Source organism: Epinephelus moara, chromosome 14 (assembly GCF_006386435.1).
Source record: "Epinephelus moara isolate mb chromosome 14, YSFRI_EMoa_1.0, whole genome shotgun sequence".
Lineage (NCBI taxonomy): Eukaryota > Metazoa > Chordata > Actinopteri > Perciformes > Serranidae > Epinephelus > Epinephelus moara.
The window spans coordinates 30,535,342-30,556,645 of NC_065519.1; the positions used below are offsets into that span (position 1 = coordinate 30,535,342).

The 21,304-nt window shown below is 40.3% G+C and overlaps 2 protein-coding genes across 2 annotated transcripts in view; one reads left to right on the forward strand and one right to left on the reverse strand.

Moving 5' to 3' along the window:
• The window catches only part of rbks (ribokinase), a 44,434-nt gene extending 25,656 nt beyond the window's left edge, over positions 1–18,778 (forward strand). The window contains exons 8-10 of the mRNA XM_050062318.1: positions 1,354–1,445; positions 9,225–9,413; positions 18,249–18,778. Of these exons, the coding sequence (XP_049918275.1) occupies positions 1,354–1,445; positions 9,225–9,413; positions 18,249–18,422 (455 nt within the window). The 3' untranslated portion in view covers positions 18,423–18,778. The remainder of the gene's footprint in view (positions 1–1,353; positions 1,446–9,224; positions 9,414–18,248) is intronic.
• Positions 18,590–21,060, reverse strand: mrpl33 (mitochondrial ribosomal protein L33). The gene is made up of 4 exons (XM_050062528.1): positions 20,915–21,060; positions 20,500–20,518; positions 20,300–20,406; positions 18,590–19,127 (listed from the first exon to the last, which is right to left on the reverse strand). The coding sequence occupies exons 1-4, from the start codon at positions 20,934–20,936 to the stop codon at positions 19,078–19,080; spliced, it is 198 nt and encodes a 65-aa protein (XP_049918485.1). The 5' UTR covers positions 20,937–21,060; the 3' UTR covers positions 18,590–19,077.
• Positions 21,061–21,304: the final 244 nt, after the last annotated feature.

The window sequence follows — 21,304 nt, forward strand, 5'->3', positions numbered from 1 at the left end:
AAAAAACCTAAGCATCCCTGGACAGCATTTGTAGTGAAAAAGGAGATGAGTAACAGATATAGAGGGCTGAAAACAGGTGAGGGGGAAGACAGAGATTCCTCCTTTTATGCAAAACTGAGGCATCACATTTTAGAGATCTCGCACTTGTCTTGGAATCCAAAGTGATGGAAGCTGAGGTGCAATTCAGTTGACAGAGAGAGAAGAAGAAGAGGAGTCAGAAAGAGCCTATTGTCACTTTTTTTGTGACATGGCCTTGGCTCATGTGGGTACACATACAGTATGTGTGTGTGTGTGTGTGTGTGTGTGTGTGTGTGTGTGTGTGTGCGTGCTGAGAAAGGGAGAGAGGGAGACGTTATTTCCACTTTTACTAGCGAGCAGCCCAGCATCCACCTCAAAGCGCCAGGTGGCCAAAGCCCTGCACAAACCCACGCAGCTGCTCTCTTATGTGCCCACGCAAACACACACACAGCAACTAGGCACACACTTTTGCACAACAGACTTTGATGTCACCAACGCTGAACATATATTTCCCTCACAAACACGCACACACACACACACGCACACACACACGCACACACACTTGCATGAGGCTTTATTTTGTACACAGAGATATCAGAATTAATCGCTTCGTCAAGCTGGGCTTATCCTCACACATACACAGAAATCATGGTATTAGATGCATTAATGCTCTCTGCTCATGAATATGCATAAGACAGTGATGTGCAACACGTACAGAGGATTACTTCTGACAAACACTCATGCTCTCTCTCACTCGCTGCCTCTCTTGCGCTCCGCAGCACTCAGAGAAAGGGTCATAACTCATCTCACCCACACAATGGCACACATATATAGGGTTATATACCTCAGTGTTGACACACACTACCCTATAACTGCAGGGGTTACAGCGTACCACAAAAGGTGCAGGGTGTGAGGCCGTTTCCACCAGCGTTGTATGTTTTTTTTTCTCCAGTGTTCTTTTCCGGGGGAATGCTAATTTAATCGTTTAAAAGGTGTCTTTTTATAGAAGCTTATCCACTTGAGCTTTGCCTGTGAGAGCAATTCCCAGTGGTAGCCCACTAGCCTTTGTTCCCATTGAAAGTTTAATTAAGGTAATGTCAGACCTTGACAGTAAAGCTTAGCAAATGGAAAAGGAACATCAGACGATTGTAAAATGTGTCACTGAGGGACATTGTCCGATTGTATCCTTTTAAAGTGGAGCTGACAACTATAACTGAGAACAATTGTATTTTTTAACCCTTGTTAATGATTGCATGTTATCCTGAGTGACCTGTAGATTATGATGTTTAACACCGCATTCACTGAAATGGATTACTGCCTGGTTTGTTGTTACAGTAAAGACAATATTCAACCCAGCGCCGGCCATTCCTGACTTGGATGCAGATTTCTACAGAGCCTCTGATGTGTTTTGCTGTAATGAGTCTGAGGTGATGAATCACACACGCACACACATAGCTCACAGTATTTATCACAGCAGCATTTATGCTTCCTCACACAATAACTCTGCCTTCTCACACATGTATACTCACAATAACAAGGGAGCAAAGAGGAAACTGAAATCAATCCGACACAGCAAAGTTGTGGGTAGCCAACTCACTTGACCAGCTTTCCATTCTCACACTGCACACGTGCAGTTTACCATAATATCGTCAAATTCACAGTATTTTTTGGAAAAACAGGTTCTCAGTTTTTTGCAGAGGTGAACAAAAGCATGCTTTGCATTTTCAGCTAGCGACCCACCGTTGTGCAGTCTGAAATCAGCTATAGCTTGCTAAGTAATTAAGCTAACGCTTGAAATTTCTGCGACAGATTTTTTAATGTTTCCAGCTAACCTATTTTAAAACAAGAATTCTCTAAAACGGAAAATTCCATTAATGGCTACATAGGATACATCATATATTAGACTTAGGCTAATGCTGCCTTCACATGGAATCAGGCACACAGTAGAATGCACATGGACAACATCTTCTGGGCATTTATAGGACCTCAGAAAGTGCGCCAGACTTTGAAGCCAATTTTGTGTAGTGGCCAAACAGTGGAATTACAACTTTCCCATTCATCACATGATTCCCTGTGGCCCAAAAGAACCTTCTCTCATTGACTTACATGGCCGAAGAGACTTCTGTAAATCAGTGGATACATTTTTTGGAGTGTCACAACACCCTGCGAAATGACTCCTTTCACTATTGGGATTGCATTCATTCGGTCTGATAACATCTGGAAAGTCTTGAACTGTAGTTCCCAACTGGTGGGTTGCAGTCCAAAAGTGGATCCTTGGTCCATTTTGAATGGACTGCAGGTGACTTGTGAGTGTGTCAAGTCTGTAAAAAAAACACACTTTACCTTAGAGTACAGTGAATTTCCAACACAGAGCTTTTATTTTAGAGTGCCATTTGGTGCTGTAGAGTGGTTGACTAAAGGACAGCTACTTGACAGAGACAGCAAACTAGCTCAACAACATGGCCAAATGCAAGTATGATGCTGAATAGATTAAACTGTGCTAATGACTAAGAAGAAATCTGGACCCTGCGGCTAGACCAGTTGGGAAGTATTTTATCCCCATTCAAGGTAAAAGAGCGCTAAACTGGAAGTAGCTGACTGAGCTAGCAGAAGTCTTTAAGGTACCTGCTCTATGGGCTGCACAGCGCGGAGGCAGTGCCCGGTAATTTTATAAGCTGCAGTTGAACCATTCTGGCTCATTGGGAGGCCCCACCACCAATGCTGTATCCAGTTCTCTTTGTACATCCATGGACGGCACGGGAAAAAATGAACCATGCATGACGATATGTTGCGATGGTGTCAAATTGTTTACAAAGAATAAAAAAAAAGAAATTAAATAAAATTATTTAGTCTTTATTGTTTTATATAATTTTTACCAGTAATGTCCAGTGCGTAACATCCAGCTGTAAATTCCGTCACTGAGGACGGCAAAAATTTTAATTATTTTGACTTTAACAACAATGCTGTCTACTATTACCGTTGCCGTTGCTCTCTACCGGCTTTGCCTAATTTTACCGTCCTGCTCTCGTCTACTAAAATGATACCATCTGCCTGATTCCACGTGATGCAGCATAAAGCTAAATGTCGCAGGCACAAAGTCAGCAGTCAGATTTAAACATGAAAACACTGAAATGAAAAGACACCATTGTTTTTTTATTGCAGTGTAAGGCTAGTTAGTCCTAGCAGCCTATTATGACAAGGAAAAAATGGAAGGTCAGATTATTTCACTATGACAAAACCCCATTTGGGTGCTTAACTTATTTCTTTGTAGGCTAATTTATAACAGTTCCACCTTAAACATTACAAGTCAAAAGGATTTTAGGATGAGAATGTGTTCGGTCAACATAACGCCATCTTGAGTAGGCTAACATTTGCTGGAGCATCCAAGAGTGGCTTCCATACAGTGGGGTAATACCACACAGTGGATGTGCTGGTCATCAATCTGTCTTTTACACCTTGCAAACTAAGCTAGTTCGTTAATGATGTGCTCCTTGGCCTTGAAAGCAAAACATGGTAAGATGGTAAGAACTCATTGCTTATTCCACTCCTTTTATTTTATGCTGGGGTTTTTGTTTTAGAAATGCTAGAAAAAAGACAACCCTTACCTTAGCGAATGGTCAAAGTCATGAATGTTAAAGTCAATACAAGCTGCTGTTTGAATGTGTCAACGCTTCAACACTTGTTGAACAGAAACATTGGGAGACTTGTTGTGCAGCCCCTGGCCCCTGAGTTGAGTAGAAATATTTCTTCTCACCTTGTCTGTGAAAGGAAAAGATCACAGGGTTTAAGATGTTGTGAGCACCCACACATGCACTCACCCTTTCACAGTTATTCAACTGCGTCTGCGGGTCATGACCCCTGCCAGCACATCAATAAACCCACTGTAGCCTTTAGCCATGCATGCATGTAAAGCCTCTGGTATCTCTCCACCCTTTTACCATAAAAATGGGTGTCATGGCACCTCATGTCTTGACAGCCAGGTGATGACAGATGAGCGACAGTGGGCAGGGTTAGATGGGAATTGTAGTAAAAACAACAAGGCAGATGTGCTCTGTGGCTGAGTCAGCCAGCCCCTCAGGGATAAAGTGGATGCGCGTTTGCCTGGGAGTCTCTATTTGATGTGGTGATGCAGTGCGGAGAAGCGCTGTAGCCAGGTGTGGGGACATGAAAGGGAGAGTTGAAGAAAGCGCAACATGTCTTCTCTCTTTTTTTAAGAGTGTCAGGTCATGGAGGTAGAGTCGTGTTATATATGAGGCCGTCTGCAGGGGTGGAATGGGCACATACATATCCCACTCGGGGGCAGGTGAAATACAGATTAAGATGTTTTTCTTTCAATCTAAAAATTTGCTCATACAACAGTATAATTAGTTAATTATCATGATCGTCATCATGAGTACATGTTTAAAGCTCTAAAACTCAGCACAGTGTTACTCACAGTAATTATTGCTACTGTACCTGAGTAGCTTTAGGAGTGCAACAAAAGACAAAGGGGGAAGCACTGATCCTACAGTCAGGAAACACACAGCAGCTGCTCCTGATGCACGGGTGGCACAATACTCACAAGAAGAAGAATGGAGCCCTCCCACAAATCAAGTGACACTGCTTTGTTAAAGTACAGAAAAACTTAATTATCAGAGCTACAAACAAGATCATTTTCATCATTTCATCATCATCAGTTTCTCTTTGTTCCTCCCTTTACCTGTTGTATATTGTTGTAAGAAAATCTGTGCGAACCTTATATGTAAATAAATCTTTGTAACTATGATATCTGACACAGTGTCAGTGTCAGTGAGCCAGATGTTGCTGCACAAATTATCACATGCATGACTGAAGCAGCTGCTTATAGTATTGTTATGTCTGAGGAAGTCTGAAGAGTTGGATAACTCTATCTCTTGTTTTGAATTCTGTAGCCAAGATTTAAGTCTTTTAATATTTGTACTTTGGTGAAGCAGTGTCCTGTTGTTATTATTTTTTAAGAACTCCTTTTCTTGTAAACAGGCTTTTAAATAGTATCTATTGTTCTTATTTACTAAAACAGAAAAAATTACAGTAATTGTAGGTATCATTTTTACAGGATGGAGTAGTGAAATATGTGGAACCAGCAGTTTTATTACAACAGTAATTTCAGTGTTACTTAACACCTCCTGGATAATTTATTACAGGATCACGATATGATGATCAGTTACAGTAAAATATTAAAATACACTTCTAAAAGTTATGTGCATATTGTAACACACTGTAAAGCTACTATCTGGTGACTGGTGCTAAAAACTACTGGACCTATGAGCCTTATCAGCACATGTGTGCACATTAGTCAGAGGCAAAAAAAAACAGTAATATGCAGCATTATTGCAGTAAGTTGCAATCACTAAATGGCTTTATATTTTTAAAGATGTTATTTTTGCTTCATACAATTTAAATTTTATGAACCGTCAGTCTTTGGTTTTGTGTAAAAACTGCTTACAGTTGCTTTAAATGTCGTTCCTGTAAATGAGGGGTTTTGTTTTATATTGCTAATTAAAAAAATGATATTATATATATATTATATTTTTTTTTTAAAAATGAATGTCTTCTACTCCAAAGCTTTTATGTACCTGACTGTGTAACTTTTTATATCCACCAATATTTTAATGGAATTTCACATTGTTTGTTATGATGATTCAGTCCGCAGAGTGGCCTGTTTAATTGTTGTTCATGTGACACAACAAAAAATTGTGTTACCCTTCACACTTTCTATGCAAACAATTTATGGTATAACGCTAATAAAGATCTAATAAATTCATAATCTGTTAAAGTATGTAAAGAAAACAGCAATGTGAAAGGCTTTGGTCAAGACATACTGATGCAGCACTCACAGAGACAGCAAGAGAGACATAATTCAACTTTCTCATATTCTTGTACACAGAGGGAGGTAGATTGATTCCCTGCCCTGGTGTGAAGCTGATGACTAACAAAACGGCTCTTTTTCTCTCTTGGCATCCGACAACGCCGGGGTGGCTGCGGGCTCTAAAAGCACTGATACACTCTGCGGTTTATTTTTGAACTGTCCAAGGTCATTGTTCACTTTGACAGATCACAAAAGCGGGAGGCGGAGGGGGGGATCAGATCCTCAGACCCCTGTTCAATGTTAGTGTGAGCCGAGCCTTGACATCCCCGTGTGGGGTTATCCTGCCATACATTCTGTACAGGTGTGTGTTTGTGTGTGTGTGTGTGTGTGTGTGTGTGGTCTCACTGTACCATGCTCAAGCTGAGGGGTAGGGGTGGGGGTGGGGGGTTTAAAGATGACAAAGTGCAGGCACTCTTTGATCCTCAGCCCACATTCTACGCTGAAGTGCTTTATAGTGAGGGGAATTATCTTTGATGTCCACCTGAGGACCTCACATGCCAAAATGGATCCACATCTCTATCATCCACAGATCTGAAAGAGATCTCACACACGCTCTCATAGAAGCATAATGGCAGCATAAAGGAACAAGAAATGTGTTGTGTTTTTTTACTGCTAGTATTTATAGAGCAGGGGGATTTTAGACCTGTAATTGCCACAGCAAATTAAAGGGGAAGTCCACCTTAAAATGGATGCCACATTGTGTTTAATTTTTTTTTTTCGTTCATGAGGAGCACTAATCAAATCACTTTTTTCCCACATGTGGTTTTGTGACCAAAGGTTAAAAAAAACAAAACATTTTTTCCTCTTTGTTAAAGTAGGATAAAAGCCTCACAAATAAGTACCAGAAGTGACACGTTGTTATTATTTGATTTATATCAGATTATGTTTCTCTTATGAGTGAGTATAGTCTCGTCTTTTTATTAGTTCAGTATGGTAATAAAATATTTATGCAAGAGACTTAACAGAGAAAACACAAGTATAAATTCCGTGTCCATGCAAGTTTGCAATAAAAGGTTTTGGAGGAAAAGAGAAAAAAGAAAACAGAAAAACACTTTTTTTTTAACATTATGAGGAGTAAAAATGGATGTTCCTGTCATATATTGATTATGTTAGGGCTGCCACAATATCAGGTTTTCACTGTATGATTATCCTGGCCAAAAGAATTCATGATAATAATATTACCGCAATATACTTAGAACATTTAAAAGAATAATGCTTTCAACGAAATTCCTCTTTAACTTTGTTTATTGTGCTGTTTGTCTATTTTTTGGTAAATTATTTACACTCAAAATTCAAGTGTAGGGAGATGGAGAGGGAGACAAAGCAAGAACCGAAAGAAATATTTCAAGAAGCGCTGGATTATTTACATGATACTATCATACCACATGTGTATTACTAACATCATATCAACACCCTTAGAGAGTACCTCGGATTATGTCTGTCAATCTGTGTGTAGAGGTGTGTAAGGATGGAGAGGAAAGAGAGTTAAATGTAAATGGTCAAACAAATAAAAATAATACATAACAGTTTATTACTGTTCCTATTTTCAGGACTTTTGACACAAAATGGTATGCTCCTAATTTTGCTCTCTCTATCTCACGTAGCACAGGAAATAAAACAAGCAAAACCTGAAAATAAAATTGTTATCAAATAATTATGTCAAACAGTAACTTATTCTGCTGTGGCCATTTTCTCAAAATTATACAACATTCAATAGTAATAAAAACTTAAATATGAAAAAAAAAATATTGTATTTCAGCAAATATAAATGGAGTCTAGGAAGTGACTTTATTGTAAATCCTGCATTCACACAAGACAAAAAAATGATTGTACCTCACTGCATCAGTTTCCTTTTCTGCTCTGTCGTAACTAAAAAGTTGGTTTCTGTTGAAAACATCCAACCTTAAATGTTTCAATCACTTAAACTTTTACTGCAATCATCTAAAATACAAAAAGCATAAAACATTAAACCACAAATTGCACCACTCTCTTCACTGTAAGATTTTAACAATAATCAAAAGGAAAGAAATTGCATTTCTTTTTTTCCTTTTTTCCCCCCACTATTTAAAATGGATGGCAGTGGGCGTAAAGTTATTAGCAGTTATGTTGCAATGCTGCTCACCAGGGAAAATAAAGAGAAATGCCTGCAGACACATGTTACATAGCAATAAGCACTGAAACTAATAGGAGGGCGTCTGTATTTTGAGGAATGAGCGTGTGATTTTGTGTTTTGTAAGGACAGCATGCTGTGTTTAAAGAACATAATTTAGCAAGTCGGTTTAGCATATCGAAACTTGGAGCGTGTGAAAACTGAACTGAGGGTGGGGTGGATTTCAGGTCATTTTAGTCCGTCAGTAAAAAATAGCATGAATAGCTGAAACATTTAAAATGAAAACTATTGATACCAGATGTGATGGTATTTAATCCTACAATGATGTGTCACACAAATTGCATGTCACATAACTTTCTCTCTAAAGCCTCAGTTATGCTTGCAAATAAACTTGCCGTGCGACTGCCTTTAATCACCAGAGAGAAATAACGTGGCTCATCTTTATCGAGGGTGCCACTTACTCTGGAGAGAACTGCTGTGGTTCTGAGTTTCCTTGAAGTTGCTCAAACATCAGCTGTGGAGTCCTGCTTTGTCACTGTTTAGTCATTTTGGAGCCAGATGAAGCAGCGTAGTCAGAGAATCTACTCTTTGAAAATGTTTGGCCCGCAGACTGCTGACGGATCCAGCAAATCCTTAACAGACTGAATGTGTTTAATGAGACTGTCTGACCACGGCCAGCGTGTAATTAAGAGCTGACTCATCACAGAACTGTTAATACAAAATAGTAAACTAAAGCAAGTAAGCAAAAGACTTGTAATAGACTACTAATTAGGGATGCTTGGACATTGTAAATTGTTGTGATGTATTTCATTGTTTTCTTTAGAGAGGCAAAGCTAGCTTTTTGTTTGATTTTTTTTTTTTATGTACAAAAATGAAGGCATTGCTTTGACTGCTTGCTTGTTCCACGCAATCCTCAGCACTGGGAGTTTGCCTTGGGGAATTTCCATAATGCATCCTCCCAGTATCCCACACTAGTGCTGGTTTTACCCTATCTTTAATTTTAATTCCAAACCTCTGATTAACTCAGCTCCCTGACCTAGAAAAGAAAAAAAGACTGGTTTAGAGGAAAATGAAATAAATAGTGTCCCATTATCATCTTATGGTAAATGAGATGTATCTTTAAATGAAGAGTGTGTTCTATATATGATTAAACAGTAGCCAGCTGTATGACTGCAGTGTCTTACCTCTGCTCCTCTGGGCTCCTTGCAGGCTGAGCTGCTGACTGGTTTCTCAGTGGCCAATGTGGAGGAAGCACATCGGGCTGGTCAGGAGCTGCTGAAGCGAGGCTGTGGGTCAGTCATCATCACTTTGGGAGCTCAAGGCTGTGTGGTGGTCAAGGCACAGAAGTCTGCCTCAAAGCATGTGCAAAGTACCCCAGTGAAAACAGTGGACACCACGGTAAGCATGCATGTTTTCTTTTTTTTCTACCAACATCTCAAAGCCCAAACATGTTTAGTTTACATGGAGCCACATATCATAAGCTTGAACCAGAAAATGTTTAGCATGTTAAGCTACGCTAGCAGCATGGCTGTAGGGATGGCAATATCAGCCGGTCAAACGGTCAGTCCACCACTCTGGTCCAGACTGTGATATTTCAGTAACTAGTGCCATTAAATTATGTAATGACATTCATGGTCCCTAGAGGATAGATCCTAACGACTTTGATGATGCCCTGACTTTCCTCCCAGCGCCACCATGACTTCGATGCGCTGCATTTTAGTGAAATGTCTCAACAGCTATCAGACGAATTAACGGAAAATCTGGCACGCACATTAATGTCCATGTGCATGTTCACCTGAGGACGAATTGTTACCACTTTGGTAACTGTTCGTGTTAGGCCATCATCCGGTCTTTTTTTTTTTTTTGGTTACTTTGGTAGAGAGCTGGAACTCCATTATCCGATAGAGAGAAAGTTATTTACCAACTGCCTTACAATCTGTTAATATATATGGGTTTTTTTAAGGAAAGCCCAAGGAAATCAGGAATTTTTCACTAATTTCTGCCTTTCTTAGACCAAATTTTGTTAAAATCAGCATGTTAACACTGTCATAGGAGCATGTTAGCATGCTAACATTAGCATTTAGCTCAAACCACCATGCCTAAATACCAGGCCCCCCCAGGAACCCTGCTTCGCCCTGCTTCGCCCTGCGTCCAGTTTTTCCCCAGTGGCTACTTGTGGTATTGCAGCTAAAGAAAATTCCTCAAGCCAACAAAAGCGATTTCAAAATTTGTGGCATCATGAGAATATAAGGTTTGTGAGCCAAGCAGAAACTTGCGGACAGAAGCAGCGGTAGAAACACTATTGCACATATTCAGTGGGCTGTATGCCGTGGAAGTAAACCCAGAAGCTCAAATTTCTTTTAGAGTATTTGACAGGGGAGCAGTTCCATTGGGCTGAATAGGCGCCATTTTGGGGTCTGTTGTGTAGTCAGTATTATACATCTATGCTAAGTACAGCTAAAAAGAGGCACTATTGTGCCTGTAGGTTCAAAGTCTTATTTTCGATATATATTAATTACATAAATACTCGTTAAAGTTTTAAAGAGTTGTTTAGTCGATAGAATATCAGAAAATAGTTAAAATGCCAATTACAATTTCCCCAAGCCCAAAGATGAAGTTTTATATCATATCTAAATATATTATTATCATTATATACTATATACTTATGTTTACTATTATATATTATATCTGTGGATATATATATATATATATATATATATGTGTGTGTGTGTGTGTGTGTGTGTGTGTGTTTATGTTTGTGTAATGTTTTTGTCCTAGCTAAATAATTTTAAATGTATAATTACTCATGATAATTATTAAAATAACATCCTTAAAGTGCTAATCATTTTTAAAAATAAGTCTGACTAAAAATTTTCCACGTTTTTTTTGTTTGTTTGTTTGTTTGTTTGTTTTTTTGTTTTTTCATTTCAGTAGTATGTTATGACAGAGGAAGGGGATGGCACTTACAGTGTTAGTTAAAAGGGAAACTGTTTTGAATGGAAAATTATGTAAACCAGCCCACTCCTCACTGGAAGGAATATCTTTAAAACTGGTCTTTCACCGGTGTCAGAGGAACATGTTGTTTTTCGCAGGAAATCAGCAGATTCCACAACACTTTCATAACAAAACACTGACACACAGGACTTTTATCTGCCCCCTTCATCACAGTCAAATGAACTCTCGGTACTCTGAGCTGTAGTGGAGCTTAAGATCTGTGTGTTGCTCAAGTGGAACGGTTTAAGATCATCAGGGATGTGGTGACCACTGGCTGTTTCCCCTCCTATAAGGAGGACTCTAATCTTTTAAAGAGGCCAGCGTCGCTTGACTCATTTCACACCAGCTTCTGTGGCTTGTTTTCGTCACAGGAGCCTCAGCTAGATGTTTGCATTTCCTGTCTCTGAGGGTTTTGTGAGGCATGTGTTCTACCAACCAAACACGTCATCGCACAGAGGTGTTAATCACCTCTTCATGCCTACCAGGTTTGATTAAAGCCATCTAATTGTTTGTGTAATGGATTCTTTTACCCAATAGTTCCCCCAGGGACTTTTATTGCGATGTAATTTCCAAATGCTGTACATCATGCATCATTGTAAAAACTGAAGTCAAAACAATTACAAGCGTGCAGTCTCGGTTTTACGTGAAACCCACATCAGGTATTGTGAAAGTCAGGAAAAAAGCAAAGGCAGTAAAAAGTGTGTTGGGTGTTATGGTGTGTTTTCAGAGACACTCCAAAGGAAGTGCAGCTTAACTAAACAGCAGCATCTACTTACAGGTCACTGTGGCATTTCGAGAACAAAGGGCTCACTCTCTTTAACAGTGCGCGACCTCCTCTGTGCCCCCACGTTTTGAAGCAGACACACACATAACTACCCTTATTCACCGTCTTCAATCACCCTACTTCCCAGTAGCCCCCAGGAGAACTTACCCACCACCGCTGTCCTCCCCCTCCCTCTCCCATGACTCACCTCTTGGGCTTGCATCAGTCAGCAGAAAGCTGTGGTCGGGCCTGCTGCATGCCCCCCCCCTCGCACACACGCTCTCTCACCCCACCCCTTGTGTTCTTTGATGGGCCCATAAATTCTGGAGTGTTTAACTCTTTTGGACATCATAATCCCTCTTCCAGTAAGGCCCTTTCTTTGTTACTGGAGAGAGGGGAAAAAACAAGTTGTTATCAAGATCATTATTCACTTCGTTGAGCTTGTTCTGGTAACACAGGCCTCTCTAGTTATGATTACCTCTTCTGTTATTACTGCTTTGATTGTGTTTTCTCAAGCACTCGTGATGGAAATGTTTTTTAAAGCTCCAGGCTTGTCATCACCAGGATTTTACTTGCTCTCCAGTTTTACTAGTATCGGACTGTGAATTGAGGCCGTATTCTAGGCTGCGATTCTTCGATATCAACACAGTGAGTCACTTGCGGTTTCTCACTATTTTAGCTAGGCTACTGTTCAGCCGGGTGCCGCGGGTGCCGTGACCCGCTACTGATAGAAACAAACACAAATTCACCTTTCTGCCATCTACCAACCTTTTTTGTTTGCATTTCGTCACTTTGTTTCGACTTGTCTCAGATGTAATATTTCTCACTGAGCTTGGTTAATGATGTGCCAACATGGCTGCTAAATCATTTAGACTGTAACTATTTCATCATCTGCTCCTCCTGCAGCTGTCTGAATAACACATTTAACATGGCACGAGCAATCATGGGCTGAGTCAGGGTCGTGAATCTGGATGAATAACAAAGTAAACCCACTCATCCACTGTGGGTCTCCCCCATCCCTCCCCCCTGTTATCCATTTGTCTCCCTTTTTTCTCAAATTGAGTGCAGGCTTCCCTCGCTGAGATCAGAGCCTTGGCTTTTTTTGTGCGGACAGTTAGATGAGGCTATAGCACACACACATACACACAAACACACACACACACACACACACACACAGCCAGCGCCTTTTAGCCCCAGCAGGACTTGGGTGGCCTTGGTTTCCACTGCTCCGGGAGGTCCACTGTGTAGGGCGAAAGGTAGACAGTGCTGTCTAAACCAGACATTACAGCTGTACGGTGGGTCTGGACAGTCAAATTATTCCCAGTCTTCTCCAATGACTGGAGACGTGTAAGGACCAATTGCATGATTCCTTCCTGGAAGCCAAAGGTAAAGGAATACCTCCTGAGCATTGTGTTCCTAACCCTGCAAACTGCAGGTCAGCGTGACACAATGAGAAAACTGCCACATCACCATGTTTTAATAGACTGCACATGCTTCAGCAGCTGCTGTTTAGCGACCCAGATGTTAGGCCAGGCCTCTGCCAGTGCAGTCCTGTCGATCAAAGTTGCACACAAAAGGGTGAAAGAGGACTAAGACAAAGCGCTGCGGATGGATCAAAGATGTCAGAGCCCTAACTGGTCCAATTAAATGTGTTTTTGATCTGTGAATCTTCCTCCCTCGTCGCCTTAGACGAGTCGTCCCCGGCTGTTCGCAAGTCTTACTGGAAGCTTCCGGACGTGGAAGCCACTGTGAGTCATCCCTGCCCCTCAGTTGGTCTTTACTCTCCCCTGGGTGCCTTTCATTGACAAAGGCTGTAGGCTTCAGGAGTTAATGGCACACAGAGAGTCAAGACTGCAGGAGGCCTCTGGGTGAGAAATACAGTCACAGGTTCAGGAGACTCGAAAGGTTCAGTGGGCGCATCAGACTCGTAACATGAAAGACATAGAGTGAAGAGCCTTCTCTGAGATCTGCATTTTCTATGGGTTGTTGGGTTTTTTTTTCACTTGTTTTAGAGCTGATTGCTGTGGTGTTTCTGCACTGCACTTTACAAAGATCACTTGCCAATCAAAGCATGTGGGCGCCACTCTTGTTTTTGTCCTTGGATTTTCTGTTGACGGACTTCCACTGTTCTGTATGCGCTCCTTTGTTTGTCTTTACAGCCATGGAGGTTATTGCTGCATGTGTTAACTATTTAGTTTGTCTTCTATTTATTCTAAACTCACACCACTAAAGCTGCTGCCAGAAGCATTAAAAAAAAGGTCACTTCCCTGGTGTTTAGTCAGCCCACTAGGTACAAAAGTGTTCATAACAGCAAATGGAAAGCTCTCAGTAGCCATAGGTGTGTCACTGTTGTGTTAAATCGACCCAAGTTGACTCATTCTAACGCAATTATCTGTCAGAATGAGAAAAACTACGCTTTTAATAGACTGAATTAAACTGAACCAAATCTATAAAAGTTCCAGGGACATTTTTGATAGTGGTTTAATTCACACAAAGCAACAAAGCTCACTGGCTCTCTGATCACATTGCAGCGTCACACTACAAACACATCCAACTGTACAAAACTTCCTAAATCATACATTGTTAATTTGTTAACGTCTGCCACCCTAATTTCTAACTTGAGTCTGAGTAGCAGAGGAGAACAGGCAGAGGAACAGCACGGAGGTCAAGACGCGGCGGACGGAGTCAACCAGCAGGAGCGTCACAGCTCATCCGCGGCAAGCGCTTGTGTCACTTGATTGACAGGCCTCCAGATCTAACCTTCATCAAACTGTGTCGAGGGCAGCGGTGGCGGGGCCGAAGGGGGTAGCGCTTGTCAGCCTCGTTGAGACTCATTCACTAGATCCAGTAGCGTCACATGCCAGTCTCAGCAGAGGAAACGTTAGTAAGACGCAGAAAGGTTAGATGGTGGCCCGCACAGTCAAGTGACCTCAAGTTTAGATTGGAACAGTGAAGTCTTATTTCGTCAGTACTTATTTAGATGGGGACTGGCTCACTAAGAAATGACAAAGTAGGTCATATGAAAGAGTTTTGTTTTTGTGCAGAAAAATGGATGTGTACATGGACAACCTTGATAATGAGTTCATCATATCCACATACAAGAGGATACGTCTGTGTTGCGTTGATCCCCCAGTAAACAAAACTTCAGGCATTGCAGGTTTAATGCACTAAGACAAAGTTTATGCAGCTGTGCAGGATAATCATTCTTTCAAGAGAACAAATTTCAAATTTGTGATAGGAAATACTAACTCATGGGCTCTTGGCTATAAGGGACCATTTTTGGAGGAATCTTTGCTCATTTCGACTAAAATAGAGCACATATTGAACCACACAAACTGCACATTTTTGCCTTGTCTTGTGACTTTTTTGAGCATGAAATGGACACTAAATAAAAATACCATACTTTTAATTACTATTACTATTAATTTGAAAGTGGCGGTACTTAATAATACTCAACTGGAGTACGCTATGGGAGCAAAGACAAGCCAAAACTATTTGCATTTTTGCATAACTGCATATAATTAGGCATAATGAATACCAAACTATATAAAATTCTCTACAAAATGCTAAATGTAGAAATTTTAACACCACTGAATTCATTGTATTGAAATACTTTAACTATCTGAAATGTATATTAATTGAATTCCCCTCCTTTTCTAAATGGTAAATTGGTTTTGTACGACTTCAAAATCACTTTTCTGGGTCATAAATTCAGAAAGTTAATATGAGTGTCCATTTTCTTGGATCATATGACAACATGTAACTTATTAGGAAGAAGGCCTGATCAGTTCCATCCAGGCTAAATCAATTATCCTAATGTGTTTGAAGGTTTTATTTGAATTTTTGGTATTAATTTCACCAAGCCAATTTAAACAACTTGATTTTTTTTTTATTATTACTTATTACTATTACATTACAATGAAATGCAATTACAGTGTAATTGCAATTACATTTAACTTTTATTTTATTTATTTTTTTATTTTATTTTTTGCTGCAGTTTGTATTTTAACTGGGACAAATCGCAGGTCACTTATTATTGTTTTTTTAATATCGAACATTTGAAAAGTCTAACAAATTTGAATTTATGAACCCTAAGAAAACATATTTAAAAGTTTTCAAACTTTTGAAACTGCACAACTTGAAATTATCTTCCTGAAATATCAAAGAAAAGAATTTAGACAACATACACTCAGATAGATGGTCAAAGTAATGCTGCAGTGCTCCAAATTCAGTGGTATTTAAATTTCAACATTAAGTATTCAGTAGTGATTGAACATTAAGAGATTTTATTTGTGTTAAAGTTTAATATTGTCTAAATCAACATATTGTGTGTGGGTTTTTCCCACCCCAGAAAGAATGCAAATCTGAGCATAACTGTTTTATTCTATGAGATTTGCCGAATTTTAACTGTCAGCGAAAAAGTATCGACTATTAGCAAGTAAGCCCTTAATACTAGTATTAGTTTCTATAAACCTGTTTGGGCCCCACCCTGTTGTAGTCTGACGAAACAAAGGCAGTTGTTCTGGCAGGGATTTGGTTGCAGATTAGTTGAGTGTCAGCAGGTGATTCTAAAAAGATGAGGTGAGGCATGTGCAAAAATAATGATGTAATGTCACGACTGTAAAGACCAAAATGTTATATATATTTTCAGCTGCCTTAACTAGTTGCTGAAACTGCCCCCTTCACTGTGCTGTGCTCTGTTGGTCATCAGTTCCCAAGCATCAGCTCCCACTCAAGAGCAGAATCACCGTTTTAACCGCAACGTATGAACTGGGAGACGGGCCAGAGCCGAACCAGTGGGACTGCTTCACCAAAGCCCTATTTCCAAATGCTGGACTGTATTGTGGCCCAGCCCAGCTACCAGACAGGAGACATAAACATGCCATGGCTTTAAACATGGAAATCCACCAGGCCTGTGAAATGTTTCAGCTCTGATCTCACTCTTTCCAGCATCTCTCCAGGAGTCACACCAGTGGCGTGCAGAGGGTGGGGGTGAGATGCAATAACAGCCTTTCAAATGTCAAATCAGAGCTTTTTTTTCTCTTCCTACATTGCTTGTATCTATCATGCTGTTGAACAAAGAATGCTTTAAATGAAACAAGTTTAGGTGCTTGTGGACAAAAATCCATGTTGTCTGGACTGTGCCCTCCAGCTGCCCTGGCTACTGTGGCCCTTCTCTGTTCCTGGTGCCCTGTCAATCACAGAGCACGGCCCTCTCTGCTGGGCCGGGGTCAGTGTTAGGGTTTTTGTTTTTTGCCCCATGTCACTGAATCATCGCGGCGCAACCGACAACTTTACCCCCGACAAAAGGGTTACTTTGAGGTCGGGGGGTGAGGAGTGTTGGGAGGGTGGGTGACAGAGGTGCTCAGAAGAGAGAGTGCAATGAACTCTTTTGAGGGCCACAGTGATGAGTAATGGAGCGGGCTTGTGAGAACCAGCGTCGGGGGGGAATTTGTGGTTAAACATGAGCGTGTCGCCACATACCATTGTGCCTTTTCCCATCAGCGAGCCACCCCCCCGTCAGCATCACGTTCCAGCCAACCCCCTCCAGGGCGTAGACAGCACATTCCATCTCTATCAATAGATGATGAGGGGAAAATGGATAGTTTATCCGTTTAAACAGATAGCCAAAACCAGGGCTGTTGGCAGTTATGGTGAAGCCACTGACACGTGATTAAAGCTACCATGTGCTTTTCAGCTGACTTTAAAAGCATCCAGTAAACCCTGTGGGGGGGGTGGGGGGGGGGGTTTGTTTGGTTGTTCCAGCATCTGGTTAAGAAGTTGTTTCTGATAAAACCATTAAATTAAATAACATTTGTTCATTAGCAACAATTTGAGGATTATACCATATATTGTCATCAGTAGCAGCCTTTTAAAGAATTTCAAGACTTTTGTTTTTCCTTGTAGTTAAGTGAAAAATATTCTGCTTTTCCAAATACTAAAGGGTACCGTGTTTAAATCATGATGCATTTAAGACGTGTCATGAGCCTATAACATCCTATTTATCATCTGCTGGCATTATGGTGTGTATGTAAACATGAGAAATACAGATGTTTCCCTAAAAGAGCTGACTGAGACACACTTATACACAAGGTAACAATTCAGTAACCAATTTCTAAGTAGTTGAGATGTCAGGCAGCATCACAAGACTTGGAGTAACAGCTAACAAATGCCATAGCTCCCCCTACTGTTGACAATATATTGAATTAAAAAATGTACCACCCCATCTTCTCATAGTTAGTGTTCTTATGCACTTCAGAATATGTTATGAAATATTTTAAAACAGCAAAGCTTTGAGATGAATTATATCATTTTTACATGGCTTCACTGTTTGTCGTTTTCTTCCTCACACACACACTCATGGCAGCCTGCTCTGATTCTGCTGAGCAGAGCACAGCTGTAGAATTACACAGTGGAATGGTTTGAACCACAGGTGGAATTTAATAAAGCATCCTCGTAATATTGTTTCTTGCCAGGGCGCTGGAGACAGCTTTATTGGAGCACTGGCGTTTTACATGGCTCATTATCCTACAATGCCTCTGGAGGAGATGGCCCGCAGAGCCAATCAGGTGGCGGGAGTGAGCGTCCAGGCTGTTGGCACGCAGACGTCTTACCCCTTCAAAAAGGACCTGCCAGCTGAACTGTTCTGAGAGCAGCTACTCGGTTCAGTGATACTACTGTGTGTGGACCACAGCTGGAATGGGTCCCGCAAACACAACTCTGATGACATGAGCTGCTTTAATGAAAGAATGAACAATGCAATGAAACGACTGAGAACTGTTAATGATGTAACTGATGTCAAATAAAGCTGACCATGATTTCAATTTGACTGTCAATGTAACAGTTTTATGTGATAACAAGCCAATTTACAACAATGTCAGTCATTTTAAATTGCTTAATAATTAACAAACATCCTAACATGTATCTTGTACTGCACATAATTTACTTAATTTATGTAATTAGCCCAAATATATCATGTTTCACAAATATTTTTTTTTTTTTTTTTACAGGTAATCAATGGTGACATACAACCCCAACGAATAATATCACTTTGACATGAGTTGTAGATTAAAATGATGGAAGTCAAGACTCTCTTGAAGCTCTGCCGGGGTTTGCATCATGCTCAACTGGTGCAGTGGGGAGAGAAGAAGCTTTCTGACAGATCCCCGAAGAAATCCTCTGACAACATTTCAGCCAGCCAAACAGAGATGTTGACTGATGAAACACCTTGTATAACCCATGACAACAAAAAATAGTCTGTTTAAACCTAGCAGGTTTACGTTGTCCATATATTCTGGTGCGTTGTTAAATCGATCTGATCTTCTTCTTCTCAAAGAACAGGACGTGCTTGTTCACTGCAACGACAGAAAGCAGATTTTAAATAAGAGTCACGTGATCTGGAGGAAATAACACATTATTGCATAATAACATATTATTAAAGGTGTACCAAGCAGGAATTATTGGCGACTGTTTGCAACCAATATTGCCAGCCAAAGTAAAAGCCAAGCCCAGATGTGTGTGTGTGATTTTCAAAGCTTCCTCTTGGATGCTTGCTGCTTACTGTCTGGCACCTGGTTGCTACCTTTTTATGAAATCCAACCTCTCCTGTGTGCTGTGCCCAGGAACGTACCAACCACAGCAAAATAAGAAAATAAAAAAATAAAAAATACAGGCACATGGCAGGGTCTCTGCAGAAATACACACTGCCCAACACTTCTAGTGGCCCATGCATACTGATTGAGAGGGATTACTTTTGTAACTTTACTTTTTTTCTTTTTGTTAAGAAAGTCCTGCACAGTATACCTTTAAAGAGAATAGGTGGTCATGCACTTTTTGCTCAACAAGAGCTTGAGTTTGCGGCTTATTTGATTTAGAAATTGATATGTCTTGGTCCCTTTTTGCAAAACACTGATTTACTGCAACTGTTGTCAACATTTCTTCTACTTCTGACAACTAACTCCCAAAGTTAAATATCAAGTGGCAGGTAATCTATTCATCACTGGGTTCAATATTTCCATCTACACACAAAGAAACAGCAAAATGCTATTGTGCATTATGACAGGAACCTTATAAGATTACAACAAATGCATATATGGACACTTCTGTGCTGTAACATGCTGGCTAAAAAAATCATGGTTTACTATACTATACAATAACAAGTAATAATAAGTATGCAGCAGTTTTGATATAATGCTTCAAAGGTGACCCAACAGATTGAATGCGGGTATGTTTAATGTAAACTTGCTGAATGTTACAATTTATTTTTTCTATTACTCATGTCACTATGCCACAGTATCAACATAGTTTTTGTCCCAGTTGTTCAGTCATTTTAAATGATCTGAGATGAAACACCTTCCTGCTACAGTGCAGACACAGGTGCTTATATTACAAGCTGCCAGCTGGCATCTAAAACCCGATACCATTACCATGGACACGTTCGTCCAGAACAAAGTACTAATGTTTAATGGAGTGTTTTGTGCGCTTGTTAGCCTACATCTGTAATAACATCTGATTAGTCATATCTCACCAAATGGATCATGTTTGCGCAGCACCAGTTTGTCTGTGAGACGGTTCCTCTTCGTGTTGAAGAAGTAACCTGTCCCTGCAGCGCTCACCATCTGAACCAGGATGGTCCTGACAGAAAACAATGTAAGTGAATGTGACACAAAACATAACTGATAGTGATTCATTTTTATTTTACTTTTCTATTCCAGGACTTCCACTTACTTTGATTTTGCCTTGGCCACTGAGAAATGAAAAAAGAGCAGATTCATATGATTAATGCCAAGCAAACTCGACAAACATGACGTTAGACAATTATATTTAGCTACGTATTAAAGTAAGTTACAAGGCTAACAATTAGCTGCTATCAACTCAGGTTAACCACCAGCCTCAAAAGCTGAGCGCGACAAGAATTGAAACTCACGACACTTAACGTTACAAGTGCCACAGAAATAGTTTAAAAGGGAGGTAAAAGCAAAGTTATAAACAATGTCACGTTAGATACTGGAGAGTTAACAGCTAACGTTAGCTATCCAGCTAAATTAACGGTAGCTAACTGATAAAGCTAATTTAGCACCGTGCGAGACAGCCCTTTATACGCATGCACGCGACTCTTTAAATGACGACATTAAAAACTTACAATTTACGCTGGTAAGAAACATTTTGTAGACTTAAACTGCTTAACGAAGATAGTATTAAGGCAAAACAGTGTAGCCGAGATAAGTCACATTGGGAAACCTGCAAATCCGGTTTAACAAGCACTTCCGGGTCCTCTTAAAGGGGCAGTCCAGCTGAACAACACTGGAGTCACTTAGGCCCAATTCCAATCCGGCCCCTAAAGACTCAAACCCTGAACCCTCACTGATTTAACTGACGTCAGCTGTAAGTGATTGAGTGTGAGAGTCTGAAAGGGCTCCGGATGCTACAAATTTGCCAAAAAATGCTACAATGTTGTTAACATTGGCGGCTCTGGGCGTGATCGTTTATCGGTTATTGTCATCATATATTCCACACACAAAGAATATATATC